This window comes from Polypterus senegalus, chromosome 8 (genome assembly GCF_016835505.1).
Source record: "Polypterus senegalus isolate Bchr_013 chromosome 8, ASM1683550v1, whole genome shotgun sequence".
Taxonomy (NCBI): Eukaryota; Metazoa; Chordata; class Cladistia; order Polypteriformes; family Polypteridae; genus Polypterus; species Polypterus senegalus.
In genome coordinates this window covers 59,670,891-59,697,987 of record NC_053161.1, presented here as the reverse complement: position 1 = coordinate 59,697,987, position 27,097 = coordinate 59,670,891, and the positions used below count along the sequence as shown (strand labels likewise).

The following is a 27,097-nucleotide window of genomic DNA, read 5'->3' as shown; positions in this document are numbered from 1 at the left end:
GGAAAATTTCAGCGAATGGTTTATAATGAATGATATGATCAGTATGGACTGCTTTATTTATCTTACCCCATGCACATATTATATTTATTCAGTGGTATTTTCAGCCAGTAAATGAAAAATAAATATTTCTTAAAATCAATAAAAATTAGGGTTAGGCTGAGGGTTTAATTTACAAAATTACAGCTGTTTTTATAACAACACACTTTTTAAATCAAGCATGTCAGAAAATCGCTTGTTAGTTTGTGACAGTTTCTGTTTTGAGATTTCTGCTTGAATCTGTATATGGAAGAGACAGTAGCTGAAAGAAGCATTATTTATTATTTAGTGGATCACACTGTTTTAATAGTTTAAATAACAAGTCAAATTCAATTTTAAAATATTGAAAACTTCTGAACCTTTAATTTGCCAAATCCCTTTTTTAAATTTGTTCCAATTTTAAGGCTACTTTTGTGAAATACAACTTCACAACTGAAAATGATTCTGTTCCTTAGAACTCCTGTATAATAACCTTTGTTTTCTAGTTTCCAAGGCGCATAACTGATCAGTCTTTGCTATTCCTAATGCTCATTAAATAAACCAGGTTTAGCTATTGACCTTGACTAATCTGAACTATAATAATTACAGCAGATGGCCTTCAATTCATTCTCATACCACATTAATGTATATGCCTTCACTATGTTCATCACATTTTACTTTGTTATTCTAATGAACGTTACTTTAGCTTTAAAAATTCCAATGATCAATGCAAACTTATTGTTTGCCAATTTATTTTCAGTAATGAAGTTTGCAGTTTTTGTAGCCTCAGTACCTTCTGTTTCAAAGATTGGGTACTTCCATTAATGCATCACACGTCATATTTCTGCCTCATGATTCAAAGCATTTGTGTCTTGAATTGAACATATTGTAATGTACTGAGAGTGGGCAAGAGACAGAGCAAGAGACTTAGTAGTCTTGACGGTGATGGTGGTAGGTAGCCCTTAAAATATTATTCTCATAGCTGAAACACTGGCTACTTCTCCAGTCACCTATCAATGCTGCTCCAATATTTCACATCTCTACAAGCTCTTATTTGCTGGAAGTATCCAGGCAACCAAGCAAATGGACCTTGTGTGCTTTATAGCCCCATGGGTCGTACTGCTTAGGTCAGATTCAGTTGCTTTAGACATCCCAAAGACACCTGAGTGCCCACACGGATGTTACACTATGGAGCAATTCATTTTCATCACCATATTAGACTAGCCTCCCATAGTTACAATGACTGTATTAACAATTGAAGCCAGGCCCATTAAATTCAGAGGATGATTCCAGAGGATCTGTTAATTTATGTGCCCAATGTGTTCTGTCTGCTGGAGAAGGAGACAAGAGTATTTTAAATGTAGGAACCAGGATACTCTAAACCCAATGTCAGTCCTATCTTTTGTCAAGGAAAAAAAACAAAACAGTAAGCTTAATTATAGTCAAAATTTCATAGCACTCACTTCTTAAACAAAAATTCAAATTGAGGAAAGGACACACACAGCCAAAATAAAATTCACACCTATTGCCCATGGGAAAGGCAAACAAATATTTTAACTACATTAAAATTTTAACTTTTACCTGAAAATAAATAACAGAATCAAATTCAATATGTCTAAAAAATACCAGCACTCAAGCAAAACAATGTTAACAAGAATTTAAAGGATCTAGATTGTAATTGGATGTATGGCGCTGCATTAAAAGGGATTCATTACACTATAATTTTTTATTCACTCATTCAAATGCTTCACACAAGTTAAAATTCCAATAATTGCAGCTTATAGTTAATTGATGATTACCAGTGGCAGCTGTTGAAAAAAAATTGGGTGTGAGAAATAGCATTTGGGGGACAAACTGAAGCAGCACTTTTCTATTATATAGTACTTTTTACATCTATCTATCATATATAGTACCTTTTGTATCTATCTGTCATATATAATGCCTTTCACATCTATCTATTATACAGTGACTTTTACATCTATCTATATATTATATAGTGCCTTTCATATCTATCTATCTATCTATCTATCTATCTATCTATCTGGTCATTCCACATGCTCTTGTGGTTCTCATCATACTGCCAATGCACATCTTGGCCTGTCCAATATGAGACCCATAGGACAAATGCAGACTAAAATGCATTACCCTTTCCACCATGCTGCTCAATCTGATGCCAGCTTTCTCATTTCTACTGCGCTCCAAAGTTCTCCATAACATCAGTCCATCACATCCACAGTCCCCTTATTCTTCCTATAACTTGCCATACAGATATGGAAAGCAACAGGTGCACCTGCCACGCAAAGTTTATACTACACCTGTCTCTAATTTGCCAAATCCTCTGCCAACCTGCCCAGTTCCCCATTCTACCATAACCCATACCATAATGTTCGCACACCCTCATAACCATGCAATAATGTGGATTTCTGTCTGTCCTCTAACACATCTATAGCATAAGTCCAATACAAATCTTATTTTGCCTTTGCTAATAGAGTGCCCTGTCCTTGGCCATTTCTGCTGTATTCCATAAATGTACATCATACAATCACTAGTCCTCTGATTTTTCTCAAGTCTTGCATCCCAGTTTATCATTTAACATAGCCACAGAGTCATTCCCACTCTAATTGTATTCTATTGTATTCTATATATTGTATTTTAAGTTGCATACTACTGTCTAGAGCAGTGCTTCCCAGCCTTTTTTTCTGTAGTGGTACACTTTTTGTAACCAAAACCATCCCAAGGCACACCACTGTTCTACTAACCATAAATTCATATATACAGTATGTCATTTGTTATTCTGGACAGGATGTGTCAATTTTTGGTCACTGCTTCATTGTGCCTTCTATTGCCAATCTTGTAGCCTTCATCTTGCTGTTCAGCAATACTAAGTTAGCCAAAAAAAATTTACCTCATGCTATTGTCTAAATGACTGCAGCCACTTTCATGATACTTGCATTTTTCAGTAAGATGTTTCATCTTTCATTCCCCTGTCATTGTCAACAATGCTTTGTTACCAACACTTTGAAACAGCAAACAGGGCAAGCCAAAAAAGACATTACTTACACTGCACCCAGTTAGCCAACTCTGTCTGTCATAACAAGAGCTGGAAAAAGACCATGTGTAAGCTCATCCTTGAATTCTTAAGTCAACTTGATTTAGTCCAATCTCCTTTATTTTCTTTGTTACTTCAAGTGAATGATTTATGAAGGCGTGTTTCATTAAAGAAACTAGCAGAATACCCGCGCTTCGCAGCGGAGAAGTAGTGTGTTAAAGAAGGTACAAAAAAGAAAAGGAAAAATTTTAAAAATAATGTAACATGATTGTTAATGTAATTGTTTTGTCATTGATATGAGTATATATCTATACTAATAAAAGGCAAAGCCCTCACTCACTCACTCATCACTAATTCTCCAACTTCCCGTGTGGGTGGAAGGCTGAAATCTGGCAGGTTCATTCCTTATAGCTTCCTTACAAAAGTTGGGCAGGTTTTATATCAAAATTCTACGCGTAATGGTCATAACTGGAAGCAGTTTTTCTCCATTTACTGTAATGGAGATGAGCTTCAACGAGTTTGCATGGAGCTTTGGTGACTTTGAAGAACAAAAAAGGTCCGTCTACATGCGGCTCGAACCTTGTGCATGTTTGGTAGCACATATCTGTGTGAGAAGCTCTTCTCAGTGATAAAGACTAACAAAACAGCACACAGGAGTCGCCTCACTGATGAGCACCTGCAATCCATCCTGAGAATCTCCACAACACAGAACCTCACACCAAACATAAACGAACCTGTGGCCAAAAAAAGATGCCAGGCGTCCAGCTCTAAAATGACATATGAGCAAAGAAAACTGAATGATTTGATTTGTTATTGCTGAAAGGAACACATTTCATTTATATTTCTAGGTTTTGTTATGCAGCATGTTCATATTTGAATTTGTATCATTTTGACAGGATATATTTTTATGGAGAGCAAAATCTTTTGGGATATTTAAAATCTAAGTTTATTTTTTATATAAAATTACATAAGAGTAAAGAAATGTGAATGTTTGTTCTTTTAACGTTTACTTTATTTCTAACTTGTATAATTTAGACAGGATAAATTTTTATGGAGAGCAAAATATTATAAGTTGTTTAAGGTTTGAGTTGACTTATTCACGAATAATATTCCTGTCTGTTTTTACCATTCCTACCAAAGATATTTCTGGCGACTAAATAAAAATTCCTTCTATTTAAAATTTAAATAGAACTTGAACAAATACGATAGTTCATAATATCCACGCAGACTTGCACGTAAGAGCGGGAGTTATCCGTTTTAACAAGCAGCGTATTGCACTGATACTGAAATAGCTGTGTGTGTATATATGTAGATATGTATGTATATGTATATATGTTTATATATGTGTGTGTGTATGTATATATATATATATGTATGTGTGTATGTATTTATGTGTGTGTGTATATGTATGTGTATATATGTAGATATATATATGTATGTATATATGTGTATATGTATAGATATGTATATATATATATGTTTATGTGTGTGTGTAAATATATATATATATATATATATGACAACAACACTCATCACTCACAACAGTGACAAAACAATTACATTGACAATCATGTTACGTTATTTTCAAAATGTTTCCTTTTCTTTTCATTGCTTCTTTAACACACTACTTCTCGCTGGCTGGTATTTTGCTATATATATATATATATATATATATATATATATATATATATATATATATATGTTGTTCTCATATCTATCTATATATATATATACTGTATATCTATCTATCTATATATATATATATATATATATATATATATATATATATATATACCCGCACTTGGCAGCGGAGAAGTAGTGTGCTAAAGAAGGAAAGAGAAAGAAAAGGAAACTGTAATTGTTTTGTCACTGTTATGAGTGTCGCTGTGATATATATATATATATATATATATAGCAAAATACCCGCGCTTCGCAGCGATGTCAGGTGTTAAAGAAGTTATGAAAAAGAAAAGGAAACATTTTAAAAATAATGTAACATGATTGTCAAAGTAATTGTTTTGTGTATTTGGTGGCTGCGTCACGAAGTTGTTTTCGGTAGCTGCATCAGAAAATGTACCACGACGTCTGACACGCCTCCTTTTTACTGTTTTCTCACAGCTTGGATTGCTGCTGTCATATATATATACACACACACACACACACACACATATATATACATATATACACATACATATCTTCATATCTACATATCTATATGCATATCTACATCTATATCTATATATATATACATACCTATCTACATCATATATACACACACATACATACACACACACAAATTATATATCTGTATGTATGTATGTGTGTGTGTGTGTGTATATATATATATATATATACACATACATACATATATATACACATACATATACTTGTGTGTATGTTTGTATGTGTCTATATGTGTGTGTATAGCTTTGGTCACTGAGTGCAAGGGAAAAATAATAAAATATAGTCTAAGTTATTAAACAGTAAAACATTAACGTTTTAAGAAGTACAGGTACATTGAGCACTACTGGAGTGGTTGCGGGTAAACTACATTTTAAAGACTGTGTAACACAACAGGTAAGTAACTAACAGCAGCTAAAATATATATGGATCATCTCTTGGTAGTAGATCCCTTTTGAAAGGCGCTACACGACGGCTGTGGTATAGAAATTACATTTTCTATGTGAATGTTCAAATTTGTGCCTCTGGTAATGTGCCGTACCGGCATTTAAAGAAAATTAGTTTTGTGTCCTCTGCAGTGTTAAGAGAGAAAGGCTTTGGTTTGGGATAAAAGGAAAAAAGGTGTAAAGAAAGGAAAGTTGCCTTTTTCTTTTATATAGTATAGAGAGATGTGTTTGCTGACGTTATGATCTCCTTTTGGGGACAGTCGCGGTGGGTCTTGTGTAGACTGGTGAGACGTGCCCGCCATTAATCGGCTGTGATGGCACTGTCAGTCCTCCACTCCTGTGCGTGTCTTCATAATCCGAGGTGAGGACCTCATAATCGTATACGTGCAAAAGAAAGTGTGAATCGCCTTAATATTATTTTGCCGTGGTGTAGAAAAGGGGTCCCGTGTTTGCACTTGTCTGGGCTATAGCGCAGGGGGAGGATGAAAAAAATGCTCACTTTGACTTAAGGCAGAAGCGCAGTCAGCATCGCACGCTGGCTGCTCGACTTTTGCAGGGCAGGAGACCACAGTTTTTGCAGACACGTTCATGATATCAAAAGTCTCAGCGCTCTTTGGAGGTCATTCATATATTATATGATATATATATATATATATATCAAAATACTCGCTTCTCGCAGCGGAGAAGTAGTGTGTTAAAGAAGTAATGAAAAAGAAAAGGAAACATTTTAATAATAACGTAACATGATTGACATTGTCATGAGTGTTGCTGTCATATATATGCCTGCCTAAATAAGTCACCTTCGCTCTTACTTTTTACCGTTCATTTAATCACGGCTAGTGGCGGAAAAATTATAAAATGGAAGGAGGATGGCTTTACCAAAACAATTATTGATGGCGAATCAATTATTCATAAAGCTTGAATTGGTGATCTGTTTTTCTGTGTTAACCTCATATTTTTTCATACTTCTTCTCAAACTAAGGTGGTGCGAGGGTAAAATGAATCGGGATGCACTGATCAGTGTAATCGGTGTACCAGGAAATCATGCATTGACAAAAGCTCCCCTTTGCTTGTAATGCAAAGTGTGATTAAATGCATTATTTTTAACGCGTTATGGAGCACATGCATCGAAGCTTCTCAGCTGTGCTTGTGCTAAGAAAAGGAAAGATTTTAAAAATAACGTAACACGATTGTCAATGTAACCTTTTGTAAGTAGTGCCTGGAGGATTCAGTGTAGAGAAACTCTAGAGATAGCGTGTGTATTAACTTGTGGATTTTTCTGTGAGTATTTGGTGGCAGTCTGACGAAGTTGCTTCGGAAGACGGCGTTAGCCGCGGAGCTCAGCTCAGAGCGAAATGAGATGAATGGGAGGCGTGATGATGTCACACGAAACTCCGCCCCCCCCACGTCATTCCAGCTCAACTCCATTACAGTTAATGGAGAAAAATACCTTCCAGTTATGACCATTAGGCGTAGAATTTCGAAATGAAACCTGCCCAACTTTTGTAAGTAAGCTGTAAGGAATGAGCCTGCCAAATTTCAGCCTTCTACCTACACGGGAAGTTGGAGAATTAGTGATGAGTCAGTGAGTGAGTGAGTGAGTGAGGGCTTTGCCTTTTATTAGTATAGATAACCAAATTTTCTTTAATTTCTGAAGTTCTGCTTGAAATTGCCATCAAAGACATGCTTGCTCATCTGTAATTATGTAACATTAAAAGTGGGTATGAACTGTGAACCATTAACGTCAAAATGATGTAGTGGATCGACGATTGTCCAATCACATCTCTCTATTATAAAAAAAAATCCTGGAGAGAAACACTTGGACGTCAGAAGACACTTAAAAGAAACCGCGAGATGAAAGAGATTGGCCACAGAGCATCTTGCAGGGGGCCTTAAACATGAGACTTTGTGCCAAGAGATTGACCCAGAACCGTCTCGTGATGACGTGGAACATGAGATTCTTTCAAGATAGGCCCTACTTACAGTCAATATCAAATAAGCCCAGAGGTAGCAAAACACTCAGTTGTGTAAAGGAGGCTTTGAGCACACACAGATCCAGGGCTCTCAGCGCATATAAAGCATATAAGGACAGTACGTTATAAATGAAACTTAGACGAATAAGCGAAGAAGAAAGTAGTGTGGAAATAAGAGACTAAAAAGCATTGGAGAGAAAAAAGAAAAAGAAGAATCAAGGTGCAAATTCAGAAAATAAGGAAAGTAATTATCAGCCCGGAACAAGTGGAATTGGAAAAAAAACCACATCCAATCGGGCGCAGAATTAAAAGACAGAGAGTAAAAGACAAAGTAGAACTTTATAAACACATTCACAAACATTGGCACTATACACATGCAGAGCAGGTTAGAGATTATGAAAGCAGTGGAATGTGAAAGGCTCAAAAAAAAAACGTTGGCGCGATACACATGTGGAGAAAGTTAAAGAATTTGAAAGTAGGAAAATTAGAAAGTATAAAAAAGAAAGTAAAGAGTGCAGTAGTGCAAACAAATGGAAATTATTACTCAAAAAAGGGAAAATAATCACCACGGATCAAGTGTCATTGAAAAAAAAGTAGGACAAAGCAAGGTCAAAAATTAAAGACAGAGTAGAAAACAAAGTAAAACGCCATAAAGAGGTTAAAAAACAATGGGTCCAAACACATGCAGAGCAGGTTAGAGATAATGAAAACTGGAATTCAAAAGACTCAAAAAAAAACGTAGGCGTGAAACACATGCAGAGCAAGATACAGAATATGAAAGCAGAAAAAAACAACAGCATCAAAACAAAGAAAGTAAACATTGCATTAGCGCAAGAAAAGAGAAAGTATTACTCTGAGAAATAATGAAAAGGTGAATAGAGATTGAATATATGGACATAGGTGATATGTCAGAAGTATGTAAATATTGTAAGGCTTTGAAGTTTGTCAGAGAATTTCAAAAACCGAGTTTACCTCACAAGCATTTATTGGTTACTTTGCAAAAAAAATTATTAACTGTTGATGATGTAGATAATTTTGTCTGTGCTGAAATTCCAAACAGAGAAACCTATCCTAAATTATGGTACAAAGTCATTAAACACAAGTCTCACTGACCTCATTTAAAAGATTCAGCATATTGGGACTCGAAAGATTCCAAATATTGTTTTTACAGAAGTCCTGAAATAAAAGTAAAACTAATGAAATAGCAACAATTCAAAGAAAAAAAAATCTTACAAGTGTGTATCTGGAAAACCAAACACAGGGGTTGGCGAGCGAAGCCTCCTAGTTTGATTAAAAAAAACAAAAACAGTACTTATTTGCTGCCAATTAATGTGGGGGTTTCTGGGGCAGAGAGAGAGCTGCGTCCCAGGAAGAATCTGAAAGCAACAAATTAAAGGGTCACCTGCTTTCCAAAAGATCAAGGACTTGCATGGACTTGTATTTGGCTGCCGTCCTTCACTCCAGAAATATAGGTATTCACATTATATATTTTTTTTGTTCACACTGAAATTAAACAAATGCAAGTTGGAACAATTTTTTAATGGATGTTGACATGTGCTGGCACCAGGCATGTTGTGCAAGTAAACAAATTTATTTTATGATTATTTCACATTACCTAATCATTTTAAGTATAGTTTTAAAAATATTTGAGGGTGTGGCGCCACAGTGCCCTGCATTACAAACCACATTATATTGCTCTCAAAGCATGATAAATTATACAGGTATATTTTATTTCTGTCCAAATTCCTGGTTAAAAAAAGATAAACCATGCAGATTTTTTGAATATTAGGCATGATATCCATAATCTTAGCTGAATTACTAGCTTTAAGATTCTAACTCTAACATAACCATGATTTTCCTGTGTTTCATCGAGTTCTGTACCCCTGTGGACAGTGCACCTTTAACTCCATCATCTTTTTTTTAGTTTGATCTTTTAATCAGTATAATTTTTAATGTTCCAAAGCAGTAACAGGAATAGTAGTATTAACATTGTCACCTGTATAGAGTTCTGTAAAACACATCACCACTCACCACAAAAATGATAAATAAGAATGTATTACAGTACAGAATAGAACTCTATTTTAATTAATAGAAAACACAAATGAAAAAGAGAAGTGTATTATATAACCAAAGATACTAAATAAGAAATAAAAAGGTGTAAAGCCATTTAGTTTACTTGCTTTAGATATTTCCAAATTTTAGTATTTGCTTTTTAGGTATAGGCTAATGTTTTCAGGTCTGAATGGTCTGATTCTGTGTGCAACTCTATTGAATTCATTAAATAAATTTTTGCTATACACTATACAGACTTGAATTGTACTAATAAGTATATTTTAAATAAAAGTTGCCTGAGTATTTTCAGTAGTAGTATTACTATCGTCACCTGTACAAGTTCTCATACATTTATGTAAGAGAGTGCAATGTTATTTTGCCTCACTGTGTATTACTCTAAACTTATTATTGAGTTGAAACATATGCAGCAGCTATCCATTACTGTGTATTATCGTACAGCTCAAAAGTAAAAGTGCTTTGACTTACAGACTTATTTTGGATTCCTGAGATAAATCTTTATACTGCAATGATGATTGTACCATGCAGAATGTGTTTATGTAACTAAAATGTTTAAAATACTAAAGGTGAATTGATGCCACACGATATTATGAATAAAGACTCATGCACATCTGAAATTCACAAGTGCTGCTTCTTTGCAAAACATGCACCACACCTCATATCCCAGCAGTCTTTGCTTGCATTGCTCCTTTCTTCTTGAGAAGTTAAACAGAGTAATCAGTTGCTATGAAAAGAGCAGTAATTTACAGTTATTGACTGAAAAGTTCCAAACACCTTGGTAAATAAAGGATACAATGCACATTGAAAGAAAGTGTCTTTAGGTGTGTTTTCTCAAGTAAATTAAGCAATTAACATTCCAGAATTCTGAAGTTCATGTATACAAATGTTGGACAGATCTTGTTGCTAAAAGTCAAAACCTCAGTGTGCTTGAAAGGAAGGTGATTGTTGGGTCATGTTTGGCAAGAGCTTAAGTGACAATTTAACTTATGAGTGTTCCTCAAAGAACAGAGTCTAAAGTGATTTTAGCATGAATATAATGGAGAAGTATATCAGTAGTCAAAGGCAGTTGCAATACAACTCATAGCCCACTTACTATTGAAAAAGCACCGAGTCAGCTCTCAATGTTAACAGTTTTTGCTCAGTGGAAATCAAGCAGGCAGCTGATTGATTGGTCTGGCCAGAATTTCTTAATGCCAGCAAAAATTTCTTGGTTCTCTTTGGAATTCATTCATAGGGCAGTAGCACTTTTAAGTAGGATGGAGTTGCCTAGGAACAGTCTGGTAACTGCATTACAAATGGCAAAAATGGTGCTTATACTAAAAATAAAATGAAAAATGTAAAGATAGACATATTTCAAAATTACTGTCATTGAAAATTATCCTAAATCAAAAGATAGACTAGCTTTTAAATCATTTAACATCTAAAACCCACCAAATGGTACCTCCATTGCTTTCAGAAGAAAAAGCAAATACTGTAAATAAACAAATAAAAAACCCAAACACTGTTAAGGAATCCATAGGCATTTTCAGACACAATTGCTGTAACATATTCTTCCCCTTGGACTCTTCTTAGTTGTCCAGACCTGACCTGATACCTAACGTATAGGAAGAGCCCAAGAGCATCTTTATTATGTTTCCAAACCACTTCAGCTGCCTACTCTGAATCCTGGAAGAGGAGGTACAGCAGCAATATTGTGATGTCTTATGTTAATTTTTGAACCCTTCACCTTTTTACTAGCAATGAATGTAGGAGCCCTGTACATGAATATGATTTAAAATATAGAATGTGCCTTTATTGCTACATAATTAATTCAATTAAAACAAAAACAATATGGCAGTTTTGCTTTGGTTGTCTAGTGAGGCGTGACAGTTATTGATGGCAAGTTTGAGTACACACTTTAGCGTGCAATCAAGTGACAAGAACTGAACATGTATCAGTAACACTTCCCAATTAAGAAAATACATTTAGTCCTTAAGTGCTGTGTAATAAATAAAATTCATCTCCATTTTCCATCACCAAACCCATCCCTGAGAATGAATATTGGCCACTGCACCACCAGATTACACTATTTCAAATTAGGTTAAATCACTTTATTAATAGGTTTATGTTACTGGCTGGTACACTACACGTTTGTTTCTTTCCTTATAATCTATGCTGCTGGAATAATCACTGGTTGCCTGTCACCCTAACTGGATGGATTAACACTAGAATTACCAGAGCCAACGAAAAAACTCGTAATTCCGGCCCACCTTAAATCCTTTCGCACCTCTCCGTCAGCCTCTTTTGTCTTCTAAATGTATCGATAAGCCCAAGCAGCAAGCAGCCTTATACCATCCCCCTATCACCTCAGAACGGCCAAGAAGTTCTCCCAGTTCCTGCCTTGAGTGTTTATCTGGGAGTGAGCTACTTAGAATTGTAAGGGGAAATAACTTGATGTGCATTTGTGTCTAAACAATCTATGTAAATAAATTGTTAAAACAGAAACATTTTTCATGTTTTGGTAATAAATGACAAAATGTACACATGAACTATAATATATAATATGTAAAGGCTGATGGCCAAATATCAAATAAACACTTACATAAAAAGGGCAACTACAATACGACAGCTTCCATGGTGCAGCGGTTAAAGCTGTCGACTTATGATCCAAAGGTTAAACCAGCTCCCCTGCAAATTTACTGTTTTGAGTAGTGAGCTGCTCTTATTGTTACTATTATACAATAAAAACATACATTTCATTTGTGTCTGTAACAGCCGGTGTAAATTTATAGTACTTGTAAAAGTTAGCGTTTTTTTTTTTCACTCTTATTTTCTCAGTCACGATCATGATATAACGTCCAATGGACCCACCCAAACCCATGCCCCTGCCCCTGCCCCAGATCTGATGTGGTTACTTTTTATCTAAAACTGGGAATAACTGTAGATGTAAGTGGTGTTTTGAGACAATGGAACTGGAAATTCTCTTGATCTGGAGGGGTAAAAGCTGACACACAAATGCTGGTGAATCTGCCTTCTTCGTATCTCACCGCCACTTGAATTTTTTTTTATTCAGTTTTATTGAGTGTTCCAGCTCACGCTGAATTAGTATGCACCTTATTGTCCATGATGTCAAATAACTCATTTTATAACCTGTATAGTACATTTCGGAAAACATTGTGGCACTGATGCAACATTTTCAATGTTATTCATATTCATTCGCCTGCCTTCTTGCGCTTCTAATCAGTGATCGCCTTTTTTTTTTCTTTGATCTTGCCATTGTCCACATTTTGGTGCACAGTACTGTTTCTTTTGTATTCCAGGACATGCAGAAGAAAGAATAGTACAGAGAAGTCAGTTCCGCGCTATATGCAATCATCAGATTCAAATGTTAACAGTTCACACACACCCAAGGACCGTCCTTTCTACGTTTAGGACATGTGTACCTGTTGCAATGTACACACATCTCTGTGCTGTGGTTACTATTACACTGAAGAGGCACCTGACACTGACTGAGTTTGCTTTCCTGGGGAAGCGGAGGTCTTGGAACAGAAGCTTGTCGATGTTGCATCTTCTTTTGCTCTATTCATCGCCTTTTCTTGTAAGAAGCAATGACGAAGCTCCTCTGCAAGTTGAGCAAAGAACACTCTTCTTTTCTCAGTGCTTACTGTGCATTCCTTGTACAGTACATGCATGCGAATCTCCGCCAAGTCAAGTGTGTTATATCATACAGCAACTGGCCACCTGCGTGCTCCTGCCGCACTGAATAAGCTCACGCCTTCTGTTACACGATGTCAACGCAGCACCTGGGGAAAAAAGAAAGAGACGAATATATGTTACATTTTGAAGAAATTATTTTATGACCTGAATAGTACTAATCAGAAAATGGCATCGCACTAATGCAATATTATTTAAAAACGAACAGCATCAAATTAGCTGTAAATGTATGGCATTTCTAAAAGTTAGCCTTTTTTTTTCAGTTTTATTATCTCAACCTCGTTCACGCTCTCCCTCGCCACTTGTGATCTGACTCTAACTAACAGCGGCAGTATAAATTCATACCCAATCTGACGCTGTTCATTTTCAAATACATATTATATAGTTCATGTGTGCATTTTGTCATTTATTACTAAAACATGAAAACATTTCTGTTTTAACGATTTGTTTACATAGATTGTTTAGACACAAAACGCACATCAAGTTATTTCCCCTTACAATTCTGAGTAGCTCACTCACAGGTAATCAATCAAGACAGGAAACTGGGAGAACTTCTTGGCCGTTCTGAGGCGATGAGGGGGATGGTATAAGGCTGCTTGCTGCTTGGGCTTATCGATACATTTAGAAGACAAAAGAGGCTGACAGAGAGGTGCGAAGGGATTTAAGGTGGGCCGGAATTATGAATTTTTTCATTGGTTCTGGTAATTCTAGTGTTAAATTCACCACTCATCAACAGCAGGATTAAATATATACGAAAATATGTTAATTTTTTTTACTTGATTACATGTTGCACCAACTCCAGTAGGCATTTATTTTGGCAAAATTATTTTATTGTGTTTGCATGTTTGTGTGATATGGGGTAAGCTTCTGTGTGTGTCATAAAGACACTATCACATATCACTGTACTTATGTGCTTATTGACAGCAGTGTGTAATATTGGAATTGTGCAGAACAGGTTATTCCTAACATTTGCACTCCTGACTCTGACACCATCTGCTCTTCAGTAGTGTGATCGCCCTAAAGTCATAGAAGACATTCTGGGGACACAACAATTTCACAACGCTAGAACATCTCACAGTTCACAAAATGGTTTTTCCTACAGAAAGTTCCTTTGAGGGCTGCACGGTGGCACAGTGGGTAGCGCTGCTGCCTCGCAGTTAGGAGACCCGGGTTCACTTCCCGAGTCCTCCCTGTGTGGAGTTTGCAGATTCTCCCAGTGTCTGCGTGGGTTTCCTTCGGGTACTCCGGTTTCCGCCCACAGTCCAAAAACATGCAGGTTAGGTGCATTGGGGATTCTAAATTGTCCCTAGTGTGTGTGCACCCTGCCCAAGGTTTGTTTCCTGCCTTGCGCCCTGTGTTGGCTGGGATTGGCTCCAGCTGACGCCCGTGACCCTGTAGTTAGGATATAGCTGTTTAGATAATGGATGGATGGAAGTTCCTTTGAAAACGCTTGCAAAATACCAAAAAACGACTGTAAAATAACATTTTAAACCTGCTAGAAATATGCAATGTTCAAGTGTGAAAGGGTGCATATTGTTTGAGGTGGTTTTCTGCCTGGCTCAACACAGCACCCAGGCCAGTGTCTGAGGCATCATTCTGGAGGAGGAAAAGGAAAACAAAGTTAGAGGTAATCAATACAAGAGTTGACATAAAGGGCCATTTTTAGGTCATATATAAAAGAGGTGCAATCAGGAAAACCGGAGCACAAATCTCAGATAGCATCCCATTAGCCCTTTATTTTGCAGCTGAGGCCAGTCAAAATTTCCATCCACTTTGGAGTATTGTGGCTTGACATATCCTCTGCCTGATATATACCTGAAATATTTGGCTTCAGTCAACCCGTAAGTACTTTTTATTGTTGATCTGCATGGTGTCAAGGACAGCCAAGAAATGCTGTACAACATCCTCAGAGATGCTGGAATATATGACCATGTCATTCAGGTAGGCGACATTATAAGTCTTAAGGGACCTAAGTGCTCTGGAAGGTGGCCGGAGACCATGTAGCCCAAAGGGTAGGATGCAGATACTTCCAGTGCCCACTGGGAAAGCTAAACAGTTTTTTCCTTTGCTGAGACAGTCATGGGAATCAGCCTATAACCCTTTGTCATGTCGAGAATGTACTAGTCCTGGACGCTCCCAAAGTACACCAGTAGATCATCCACCTTCAGAATGGGATATGCATCAAATCCAGAGACCTGATTAAACCAACAAAAGTCGTTGCAAGAATTCCAAAAGTGGCTCTCCTCAATAAGCCCCATGTCCAACTGTTTGTCCTCTACCTGCTTCACCGTTGGGAGACAATACTGCTACTACCTAATTATGATCACCGGCTCTGTTACAATATCATGGGTAAACAGCATAGTACGGCCGGTTGAGAATCGACTTCCCTAATCACTGGCATCTCCCAGCTTGTGTTTCTGTTAGAGGTTTAGTGTCTCCACATAATTAAGACTGCTGGCTCTCTCAAACCTCCTAGAGTTTTGCTACCCTCCCACTTATTCCAGGGCTTAAGGAGGTTATGTGATACAAATGATCCAGTGTCTGTCAGTTAGGTTTAGAAGCCAGGTTATCCACCAACCCAGTAAGCGAGAAGTTTGGAGTGGGAGATGTGTATGAGAACCATAACCCTGTCCCCTGGGCGATTACTGGTTTTCAGTTGTAATGCCGAGCTTAGGCATGTTGTGGCACCTCCATGTGCTCTTTTATCAGGGGTCACAGGTTAGCAAAGAAGTCGCACAAGCTTGAGACGTACTCCAGAGTATTGAACTTTTCTTCACCCAAGCTCTCCTTTATTAGATCGAGCAAGCCTCGAGGTTGCCTTCTATAGAGCAGCTTGAATGGTGAGAACCCCGTGAAAGCCTGTGGTTCCTCCAGGAAGGCAAACAGAATGAGGAAGCAGCTGCTCCCAGTCTCTCCCATCTGCCTTACACCACTTTTCTCAGCATCTGCTTGATTGTTTGGTTAAATCGCTCAGCTAGACCTTCCATCTGTTGGTAAAAACACAGGTGAATAATGTGAAGTAGTTTGTTGACCCCCCTGAGCAACTCAGATGTGAATGGTGTCCCCCAAGTCCGTGATTACCTCTTTAGGGATACTGACATGCACAAAGACACATTTGCAATGGAATGGTTGCAGCATAATGGGTGGTGTAATCAATTAGGGCTAGGAAATATTTGTGTCCCCGTGCAGAGGTTTCAAGCAGGCTGATTATATCCACACTGATCTTCTCAAATGATATGGCAATTATGGGCAAGGGAACGAGAGGTGCACTGTCCTGCTGGGTTATTTGAGTTAACTGGCATTCTACAAAAGCGGAACACTTCTTCATGTATACCAGGCTAATGGAAACATGCCATAATCATTTCAATGGTGTTTTCCGTGCCTAAATGGCCTCCAAGGATATGACCATGGGCCAGGTCATAGATCTCATGTCAAAAGGGCCACAGAACCAGCACCTGGCTTTATTTCTACTGTGATATTCCACTACCTGGTAAAGTATGTCATGGTCAGGCACAAAACATGCGCCTTTGAATTGGTGATTGGTTTGCCCATCGACAGAGACTACTGTGTTTCTTGTTTGAAGGAAGAGGGAAGGGAACATGTCTGAACAATACTTCAGACATGATGTCTGAAGTAGCTCCGTTGACACTTTCGATTTCATGGGTAGGATTGGCGCCAAGGTTCAACTCCTGGACACTGATCTACTCACATTGACTAGTTCACACCCTTACCTGCTCTCTTGCATGACAGAGGACCATCTTGGGATGGTGGGACACAATCCAGGGCCAGGTTCAACATCCATCTATTGTCAGGCAGCAGCAGGTCTTCTGCCAAGTATAATAGTGTAAGGAGGCTCTGACATACCTTGTATGCGGATAGGCTTCACCTTTTTTCCGTCATAATATTGCAACGGGATGTAGCAGCACCCAATGATAATGATGTTGCTGCTGGAATCATATGGGGCCTACACTATGTGTCCATTTATTCAGGTTTTGCAAGAAAAAAGGAAATTAGAGAAGGTTAGCCAAGGCAACATAACAATACCAATCTCCATTGGTCCACACATATCCTCCTCCAGGTGGTGACAAATCATGACCAAATGTCCTGACTCATCTCACAGCAGCATATGAGGCTGGGCATTTGGTTCTCTACTGACTGCATCTCTTTGGCCTTGTTAGCTTCGAATGTTTCCTTTCCTCTGACCTCTCCGTCTGAGCAGCACTTTAGTACCTCTCAGTTGTTTCCAGGAGCCTCTCCATATCACCCCAGTACTGCTGACTGACTGGATGGGACCGATGTCCATGGTGCATTTGGATTAGGAAATCACATGCCACCATCTCAACCACATACTCCACTGTGTTTTCCCACAGTTGGAGCCAGCATTCTCCAGATATCAAAAGCTTGAACCCAGGCCATACTTTCAAAGTTAAACCACCAGTTGTGGCAGTTGCTGGGTTGGGCAGTTCTGTGGTAAGGCCATACCAGGCCAGAATTTTGCGCTTGAGGATCTTGGGACTTAGTGGTGGCCTCTGAAACTAGATATTGGGTTTTCTAACTGACAGACTTCAGCATGTGTAGATAGGCAGCATTACATCCTACACACTGATCCTCACAGGGTTGAGCCCTATTATGTACTCCTTTGTACCAAACACAGCTCCAATGCTATCATTAAATGATACCCCCCATTACAGTCCTTGTGATTAACAATAAGATGGCTTTCAGAGATGTCCACCTGACACAGTGACAGCAATTTCACCTTTAATGGTATCAAAGCTAAAGAACCAGTCATAGACTTTACGATAGAGAAAGCAAACCACATTCCTATCTACATCCTTGGAATACTGATGAGAAGGAAAGCAGCTTTAAATTTCTTGCAGAGATAATGACTAACAAACTGAAATTGGCACAACACTTTTCAATGCGTTTACTTTCTCAGATGCCAAGGGAAAGTTTGTATTTCTTTTCGTTTTCTTACAAATGTCTATAGGTGACCAGTGGAATCATTTCTCACTGGCTGTATAATATCGTGGTACAGCACTAGCTCAGCCCAAGATCATACAGCTTTGCAGAGGGAAGTGGAAGCAGAATATTACCATTACATAGCCAACACATGTTCTGGACATAGGCAACACTACTGTAACTACCTTACAAAGGCAAATACTATTACTGAAGACTTAAACCATCCTGTAAAATTGCTTTTCTCACTTCTCCATCTGGAAAACAGTAAAGGATCATGGCACTCGCATCAGTAGATTCATGGACATTTTAGAGTGAAGATGGATGAGATTAGAGATGTTTATTGTAACATACACTGTTAGTATATTTGGAAATTCTTGTCTGGTGATAATGATACATAAATAAATACAGTAGCACAAGATAAATAAATAAATAAGATAGGCATAAGATAAATAAATAAATACAGTAAACAAGAGTTTAGAAAAGGTAATTACAGTACAATTGCACCGTGGGAGGGTATATAGCACATGGTACTGGGCAAGTTCAATCAGGTTACTGGGAGTTCAGTAACCTTATGGCTTAAGGGAAGAAGCTAATATCTGAAGTGGGTGGAATGAGTCGTGAGGCTTTGGTACAACTTTATAGAATGCAGAAGTGAAAACAGGGAATGAGCTGGGTGCTATTGTCAGAGATAATGGAAAATTCTTTGGAGGAATTTGCGATCCTGGCAAGTCAGGTTACCTACCCCACAGTGATCTGTCTGGTCAAGATACTTTCAATAATGCAACATTAGAAATTCACTAGAGTTCTAGTTCCCACAACCAAAGCTCTTTATTCTTCTCTGAAAGATGAGCTTGTGCCAAGTCTTTTTGAGTATGCAAGTGGTATCGATAGACTATGAGAGACAGTCAGTGGTCTGGGCACCTCGGAACCTGAAGCTGCAAACTGCCTGCACAGGACAGCTGTTGTTGTGGAGTGGACCATGACTGCATTTGTTCTTTCTGAAGTCAACAATGACTATTTAGGTAGAGGCTGTTGTTATGGCACCAGACAGTCAGGTCTTGTACCCTTCCCCTCTAGGCAGCTTCATCACTGTCACTAATGAGCCCAATCACAGTGGTATCATCCAGAAATTTGATAATACTGTTTCCCTCATGCTTTGCTTCACAGTCATAGGTGAGTAGACTGTACAGAAGTAGGCTTGCGCAGCAGCCTTGTGAAAAGCCTATGTTGATGAACAGCATGGACAAGTTCTTTTTGCCAATCTTCATTGACTGAGCCCATTTATCAGGAAGTCAAACCCAGCTGTAAAGTAAAGGTCTTCTAAGGTCTTCCAAGCTGGAGGGCACAATGGTGTTAAAGGCGGAGCTTTAATCAATAAACAGAATCCTGACATAGTGGTGGATTTTCCTTTCCAGAAGTCTCAAAACAGTGTGTAGGATGAGGGAAATGGCACTATTAACATACCTGTAATGCAGGCATGCAAAGTGTAGCAGATACAGGGTAGCAGGAATGTTGTGTTTAATGTGAATTATGATCAGTTTCTCCATACACTTCATCCCCACAGAAGTGGTCTGAGGAATGCCTGGATTTCTCGTTCTCGCTATCATCTACAGGTTCTCAATAGGGTCATAGCCATCACTTTTCTCTTTCTTTCCTTATGGTAAATGGTACAGGATCATTAGCACTCACATTACTTACACTCAGGAATAGATTCTACTCAGAGGTCATAAGTTTACTGAACATCAAGTTGTAAAACAAATACTATATGTGCCCTTGCATGCAAAGTTACTAAACAGTCAGTCATATACTAATAAATACCGCACATGCTCTGGATGTCTTTAAGAGCAACTGTGCTAAGTATAAAATACTGTGTCTTGAATTGGCTTGAATGCAGCATCAAGCATTAATGATTTGCTGTACTATTAGAGTAACTGTGGCTATTCATATCACAATGCCCAGTGGTTGACTGATGTCTTGTCTTGAGACTAATGCTGCCTCAATAGGTATGAACAAATCACAACCATGCCTTGAAAAAACAGGTTTGACAAAATGGATGGATAGATATTGAATGCGTCATCATGGTTAACTGCCCATCACCTCTATGTAATTTATAGACTTTTTATAAGAAAAATATGGAATATGGTAATCAGCAAGAAAAATGTAATTATGCAAGATACTGCCAAATGCTTTCAGAAAAGACTTTAACCCCCGTGAGCCTAGATTAGATTAAGCAGGTTTGAGAATGTTACCTTACCTTCTTTTAACAATTTCGAGTGAACGTCTTCACCTAATATCGTACCATTTCTTTTCTTTCTTGGTGGAAAATGTGTTCTCAAGGATGAGAATGCTTCTTTTCACAAAATGTGTGTGGTTACCAATAGTATGATGAGCTTGACATTAAAGTTATTCATATCCAGCATTATTTTCTTTGCCTTTATATTGTATCTAGTGTTTGCTGTATGGGAGCCCTTAGAATAAAGTCTCACAATGCATTTTCTCCCACATCAACGAGGCATGAGTTGATTAACTTTATTGTGCAAGAATGGTGCTACGTCATGTGCGGAGTTACAGGTGCGCTTTAATTCTGACCTATGACCTTGAATTGCATTCAGGAACTTTAAAAATGTATTTGTGGATATTTAATTCTACTCCACAGCATATGCAAGGTGTTACAAGAGCAGCATCATATTGATTTGTGGGCTTTTTTGTTTGTTGACAGTAAATCGGTGTGATAAAGGCCAATGCACTGTTTTAAGCAACCAACTGTATTTTTACTACTACTTGAGATGTAATAAATTAATTTTCCCAGGTGTCATTCTCTCAAATTAGATTTAATTAGTCTATATAATAGCTAAATCGCTTATGGACAATTACAGATACAGTAGATGAATTTGTAAAATTACTAACTGGTTTGCTACTATAAAGCTAATAGTGAGTTTCATTAGTTGGAAAAGGTAGCTATTACTGTACTTTCAATGACAACTGTAATTGCCTTAATTTTTTAATTATCATTTTATAAGTGAAGATATTCAGAAGTACTAAATTAATTTACTTTTAGATGTTTATCATTTCAGTTTTCTAAATATATAAAACCAAGGTTATTGTTGTTTAATTGCATTTTAAGGCACTGCATAATAATTAATTGAAATGTAATGGATCCATGAAAATCCAGCACAGTGCAGATAACTGTTTTTTTTTTTTTATTATACCACTTTTGACAGGCCTAATGTGGTGAAATAATTTTGTATAATTAAGTTGAAATCTATTTATGTAATATACCAGTTATTCATTTGTGTGAAGATGGTAGTTTCTATAGCTACAATAATTCGTACTTTATAATCAGCACCATTACATTGCAGGGGAGGGGGACAAAAATCCTCCAAGACTGTCATATTGAAACAGTAAAGAAAAAATCTAGTAGGTAGATGTAGCTCTATTATAATTGACTTAAATCTTAAAATTTAGTACAAAATGTGTGAAGAATAAAGGGATTAAAATTCAGTTACCACAACCTGGGGGGTGGGGGAGATTTTTTGGAGCCCTTTATTCAACGCATGAATAAGTAAATAGATAATAAGGCTTGTTTTGTCTAATGATGCATGGTGTAGCTTTATTTTCAAAGTGTTTGTACAAATAATAATATTTTAAACTAATTGTTGCATTAGCTTTCTAATATTACCAAAATTCCATTTTATATAATTTTATCTTTTTTTTTTTTTTTTTCTTGAATGAACAGATTTAGACCGATCTCAGAAATATGGCATGGATGAATTTATATCTGCTGATCCCTGCAAGTTTGATCATGCTGAGTTGTTTCAAGTGCTTCAGAAGCAAACTCTCCAACACAGAATGAATGATTCCTTTTCCTGTCTGGTGAGTACAAAGATGTGAGAGAGAAAAAAGGTGCAAAATTGCTGTTATGATGTGGCGCTAACCTTGAGGCTCTTTCAGTAGCCATACCCTGGGCTAGGATAAAGAATTCCAATCAATTGGTTTCAAATATGAAAATTATACACTCCGAGGCTACTGCTGTGCCACTCAGTGGAGAAGAGAATAGAGTCAAGCTGGCTCTAGAGTGTGGTTTATTAGTTCCTCCAGAGAGCTCAATACGTGCAGAAGCCTTAATTAAAGACAGAAGACTTGTGGTAGGATTTGCTAACACCTGTACAGGCATTCGAGGGTGCAGAGTGGGTTCGCCAGATGTCAGACATTATGTCATCTTGCAATTTCCTCTTTTATTTTTTGACTTAAAGGATGAAAAGAGCTAAGATAATAAACCTATAGTGAGAGATGAACAAAATAGGACAGTAAAAGAATGTGCTGTTTCCAGGTAGTGGACAAACAGGTGACATAGTTACTGAAAAGAATCAAAACCTAATAATTTGTTGTATTTCTCCTACTAAAAATATAGATTTTCACACTGCCTGCCTCTATACACCTGTCTTTTAAGACTATTGTTTTGTTTGTTACCCATATAATGTGGTCTTTCTTACCAAAATGAAATAAACAAAATATTAAAAGCAGGATTAACATCTTTACCAATGTCATAGTGGAAGAAAACAGACATAATTTAATGGGCAGTACTGTTTATATTTAAGAAGGCTTGATTGTTTTAATTTTTTTAACACAGTGTAATGATTTATTTTGTGTAGAAAACACTTCATTTCAAAATCTGTAGTTATCTGGAGTTTTAAGTGACATTGTGGGTGCTGACTATTGGACTCTGATTGATGTCATGTAATACCAATATTTAGCTTTGTGGATAGTACATTTAGCCACAGGAAAAGCCTTAAGGCTGATTTAGGGAATCTGCAAAATGCAATTGTCACTTTTCAAAAAAGTACTTATCATCCCAGCTGAGATGCCCCAGGGGTGGGAGTTTTCTTTTCTCTTGACAGATTCGCCTAAGTGTTATCCTTAAATCAGGAGATGTTAAAGGAAGTCATGCACGTCCCTAATGTAATTATAAACGTTCAATGTTCTGAGCATCCTCTTAAGACTTACCGCTGTTTTTTCTTATATGTTTTTGCGTGCAAATAGGCAAAAATGGTAGTTCATCAGAAATATTGAATATGATCTTTGGACACCCATGTTCATTCATTCTTTCTTTCTTTTGAAGAAAAATACCAAACATAAAATTGCACATATAGTCACAGATTATTTAAATATTATAGTAAAAAAATTATCAAAACTTTAATTGATTTTTTCATTCTTTGAGATGAACAAACAGTAGCTTTACAGACTAGAGAACACATAAACATTTCAAGAAATCAAAATTTGATTTTTTTTTTTATTTAATTAGGTGTACATGTATTAACATTTTTACATTATTTATAAATGTAATGTTCTCTCTTTGCATCTATTTAAATTAACAGTAAATAATTGAAAGTATCAGTAATTATAATTTAGGATTATATAAGAATACATTGACGAGAACCCTAATGTTCCTATTCTATTTAGCAAAAATATCAAGTCTTTGTACCCATTCTGCTGTATTTAAAAGTTGTTTGTGAGACATATGAAAAGATATATTTTTTCTTTTATGTAACTAAAGATTGTTTTGTAATTTCACTAGCCTGATTAGGCTAAAGTACATGTCTTCATATTTTAATCATCGTTAACATGCAACACCAGATGGGCTGACTTTTCATTACACCCCCCCTCCCCTTACTTAATCCGTGATGTAGGCTTGATGTAAATGTGAGGCATTTCTTTCAACATAAATAAAGACAGGATTTCTCTTAATGGGATTCTACCTCAAATTTAATTACATTTCAATTCAACAAATCATCTTGTCACTTGCACAAATAGCAGGGGGCTTGAGATATCCAAATCATAATTTGGAAAATAATTTAATACTGTACATTTTAAATATGTCTAAATGTATTTTTTCTGAGTATACTTAAAAATGACTATGAAAAAAGCATGATTTATTTAAACTATATGACTAATCTGTCTCTAAAACAATGCAGAATAATACCATTTTTGTTGAGTTTCAGAATGTTAATTCATATAGAGCACTGTAGTTATGGTTATTTCACATAAACTCTTTAACATTTGCTTATTTGGCTGATAACTTTATCCAGGGTAATGTACAACATTTATAATACAACTGATTACATTTCTTATGGTTTTCCAATTGGACCACAGGCGGGTGAAGTAATTTGCTCATGGTCACACAGTGTCAGTAGCAGGATTTGAACCCACAACCAGAGGGTTTGTCCAAAGTCTTAATCACTATGCCACACTGCCTGCCTGTATAATGTTTACTTTCTATAGATGTTATTTTTTTTCTCTATATTTGTTGTTTTTTGAGTTAAATACATGGCACACTGATCTCATGGTTTATACTGCTGATGTACAGCTGCAAAGAACTTTTCAAGAATGTTAGTTGTTCTTAATTTTTTTTTTATACTTTCCCTATCACATTCATCCATCCATTATCCAACCTGCTGTATCCTAACTACAGGGTCACAGGGGTCTGCTGAAACCAATCCCAGCCAACACAGGGTGCAAGGCAGGAAACAAATCCCGGGCAGGGCGCCAGCCCACAGCAGTCCCTATCACATCCTGAAGTCGATACACTATGTGTGTTAGGTTGATTCATGACTGAAAGTTAGTGTGTTAGTGTGCATCAGCCCACAATACCCTGAACTGGATTAAAAAGAGAGATTTTCAATTTTACTTTCTAAAATATCAGCTTCAGTTTATGAGCACTTTTATATTTATGATTTATACATCCCAATGGAATATTATTAAACTTAACAGTAAGACACTTAAAAAAAAATCCTGTTAATAAGAACAGGCCTTTCTTTGGTTTATATTTACTATAGTGTTTTTGAACTAACCAAATTTTCAATAGATGGGTGACCAAAAAGTAGACATGAGACCATGTTAAAAACTTCTAATAGTTACAAGGTCAAGCTTCAGTGATTGATGTATTTATTTCATTATTTTATATTCCATTAATGGATTTCATGTGTCTGTACTGTTATAATCTTCCTCTTAATTTCTCCAGTGCTGTGTAGTGCATTGGGTAGAGAGTTGCCTCCAACGAGTTTGATCAATTGTTATAGCTTGAGCTTCCTCCCATCCAATGTCAATCATTTTGAAGTCTTTGCGGCAGGTCGCCTGCCATGTCTTGAATGGGTCCTTTTGCTTCCACTTCCCCTTTTTGGTTTCCCAAATCACTGCTGTCCTGTGTGATATGGCCATGCATTTCTACTTGTTACACTGTGTCTTTGAGCCCTGGTGGAGTTTATAGTTAGGGAAAGGTACCTTTAAATTTGTCTGTCTTTGAGTATACTATTCTCAAAGACAGATTATTTTTGTATATATTCATGGAAGTCAGCTTAGTCGTTTTGCTGTGTAAAGCATCTTTTGAAGCTGTACTGTCATTTCATTCCCAATAATATGTAAATTAATTATTTGTTACCTTTGCATTGACCATACAGTTTTCTAGAGATATATATGGGGCTTATTCCTGCCTAGAACCCTGTGCTTTCTGGGATAGGCTTCTGTCTCATAAAATCCTACTTAGGACAAATGAGCATAGAAAATGGTATGGCATATACTGTATAATCAGTAAGTACAGTAAAAATCAATAATATCATGTATACTGTGTAATCAATACAAAGGTATACTGTCATTTAGTATGAATTTCCAATAATCTATGCATTGTAAAACCCAATCTGGATTATAGAGGCTGCAGCCATTTCCCGCAGTATCAGGTGCAGAACATGAACTGGCCTGAACAGGGCTCATTCAGAAACACACTCAGATAGCTATAATAACCAAGTAAGCACATGACACTTTGAAAATTAAAAAACAGACAAGAGTAGACCATGCAGACTTCACACACAAGTGCCTGAGCCAGAATTTAAACCCAGCATTCACCACCTCTCCTTTCAGTTTGTACAGTATCACATTTTATTGTATTTGTAAGCACAGGAAGGTTAGGTCACATAGAATAGAGCCTACAAATGCTGTTAATACAGATTTTAAAGATATTATGCCTTCTGTTATTAATACCATCATAGACAAAGTGGTACACACTGAAAATGAGATGTATGGTGTAGAAATACAGCATTGCTTTATTAATTTCAGTACGTTTGCTTATCATTCATAATAAAGCATTCCAAGTCTGTAACATTTCAAAAATTCATCAGCTAACATACACATCTTACCTTTATGATTACTTTACTTAATGTGCATGTAATAGAACAATACTTAATCCTTATATTAAAAGGACCTGTTAGTGAAGTTTTTGCCTTTATTTGGAGTTTTTATACTTATTTTAAATTCTCTGCTTTTCAGTCTGCGATGTGTTTTAGTTGAACAATTTAGGAGTTTTTGTTTTGTTTAATGCCCTTCATACTAATATTACAGAAACTAAATAAAATCCAATATATTTTGTAGAAAAATGCATCACTATGTATGACATGGTGTTTGTTCAGTTAAAACACCATCTTTAACATATATAATTAACCTTTAATTCTGATATGTAAAGGCTACTGACATCTGCTTTAAGACAAGATGTAGAGCAACCTGCCATAGTGATCTTGCGTTATAAGGGGATAACTTTGTATCTTACATCAGATTGTGACAACATATTCAGATGTTATGCATCATAGTAAGATACAGTGCAGTTATCCCTCCAGCTCCCTAGAAATATGGCCAAATGAAATTTTTGTCTGTCTATCTTTAAGAAA

At 36.8% G+C, this 27,097-nt stretch overlaps 1 protein-coding gene across 13 annotated transcripts in view; it reads left to right on the top strand.

Annotated features, from left to right (window-relative positions):
* cadps2 (Ca++-dependent secretion activator 2) overlaps window positions 1-27,097 on the top strand; it is a 795,011-nt gene that overhangs the window by 521,628 nt on the left and 246,286 nt on the right. For all 13 annotated transcript variants that reach the window (XM_039761141.1, XM_039761136.1, XM_039761130.1 and 10 more), the window contains exon 12: window positions 22,123-22,259. In XM_039761141.1, coding sequence (XP_039617075.1) covers window positions 22,123-22,259 — 137 coding nt within the window. The remainder of the gene's footprint in view (window positions 1-22,122; window positions 22,260-27,097) is intronic.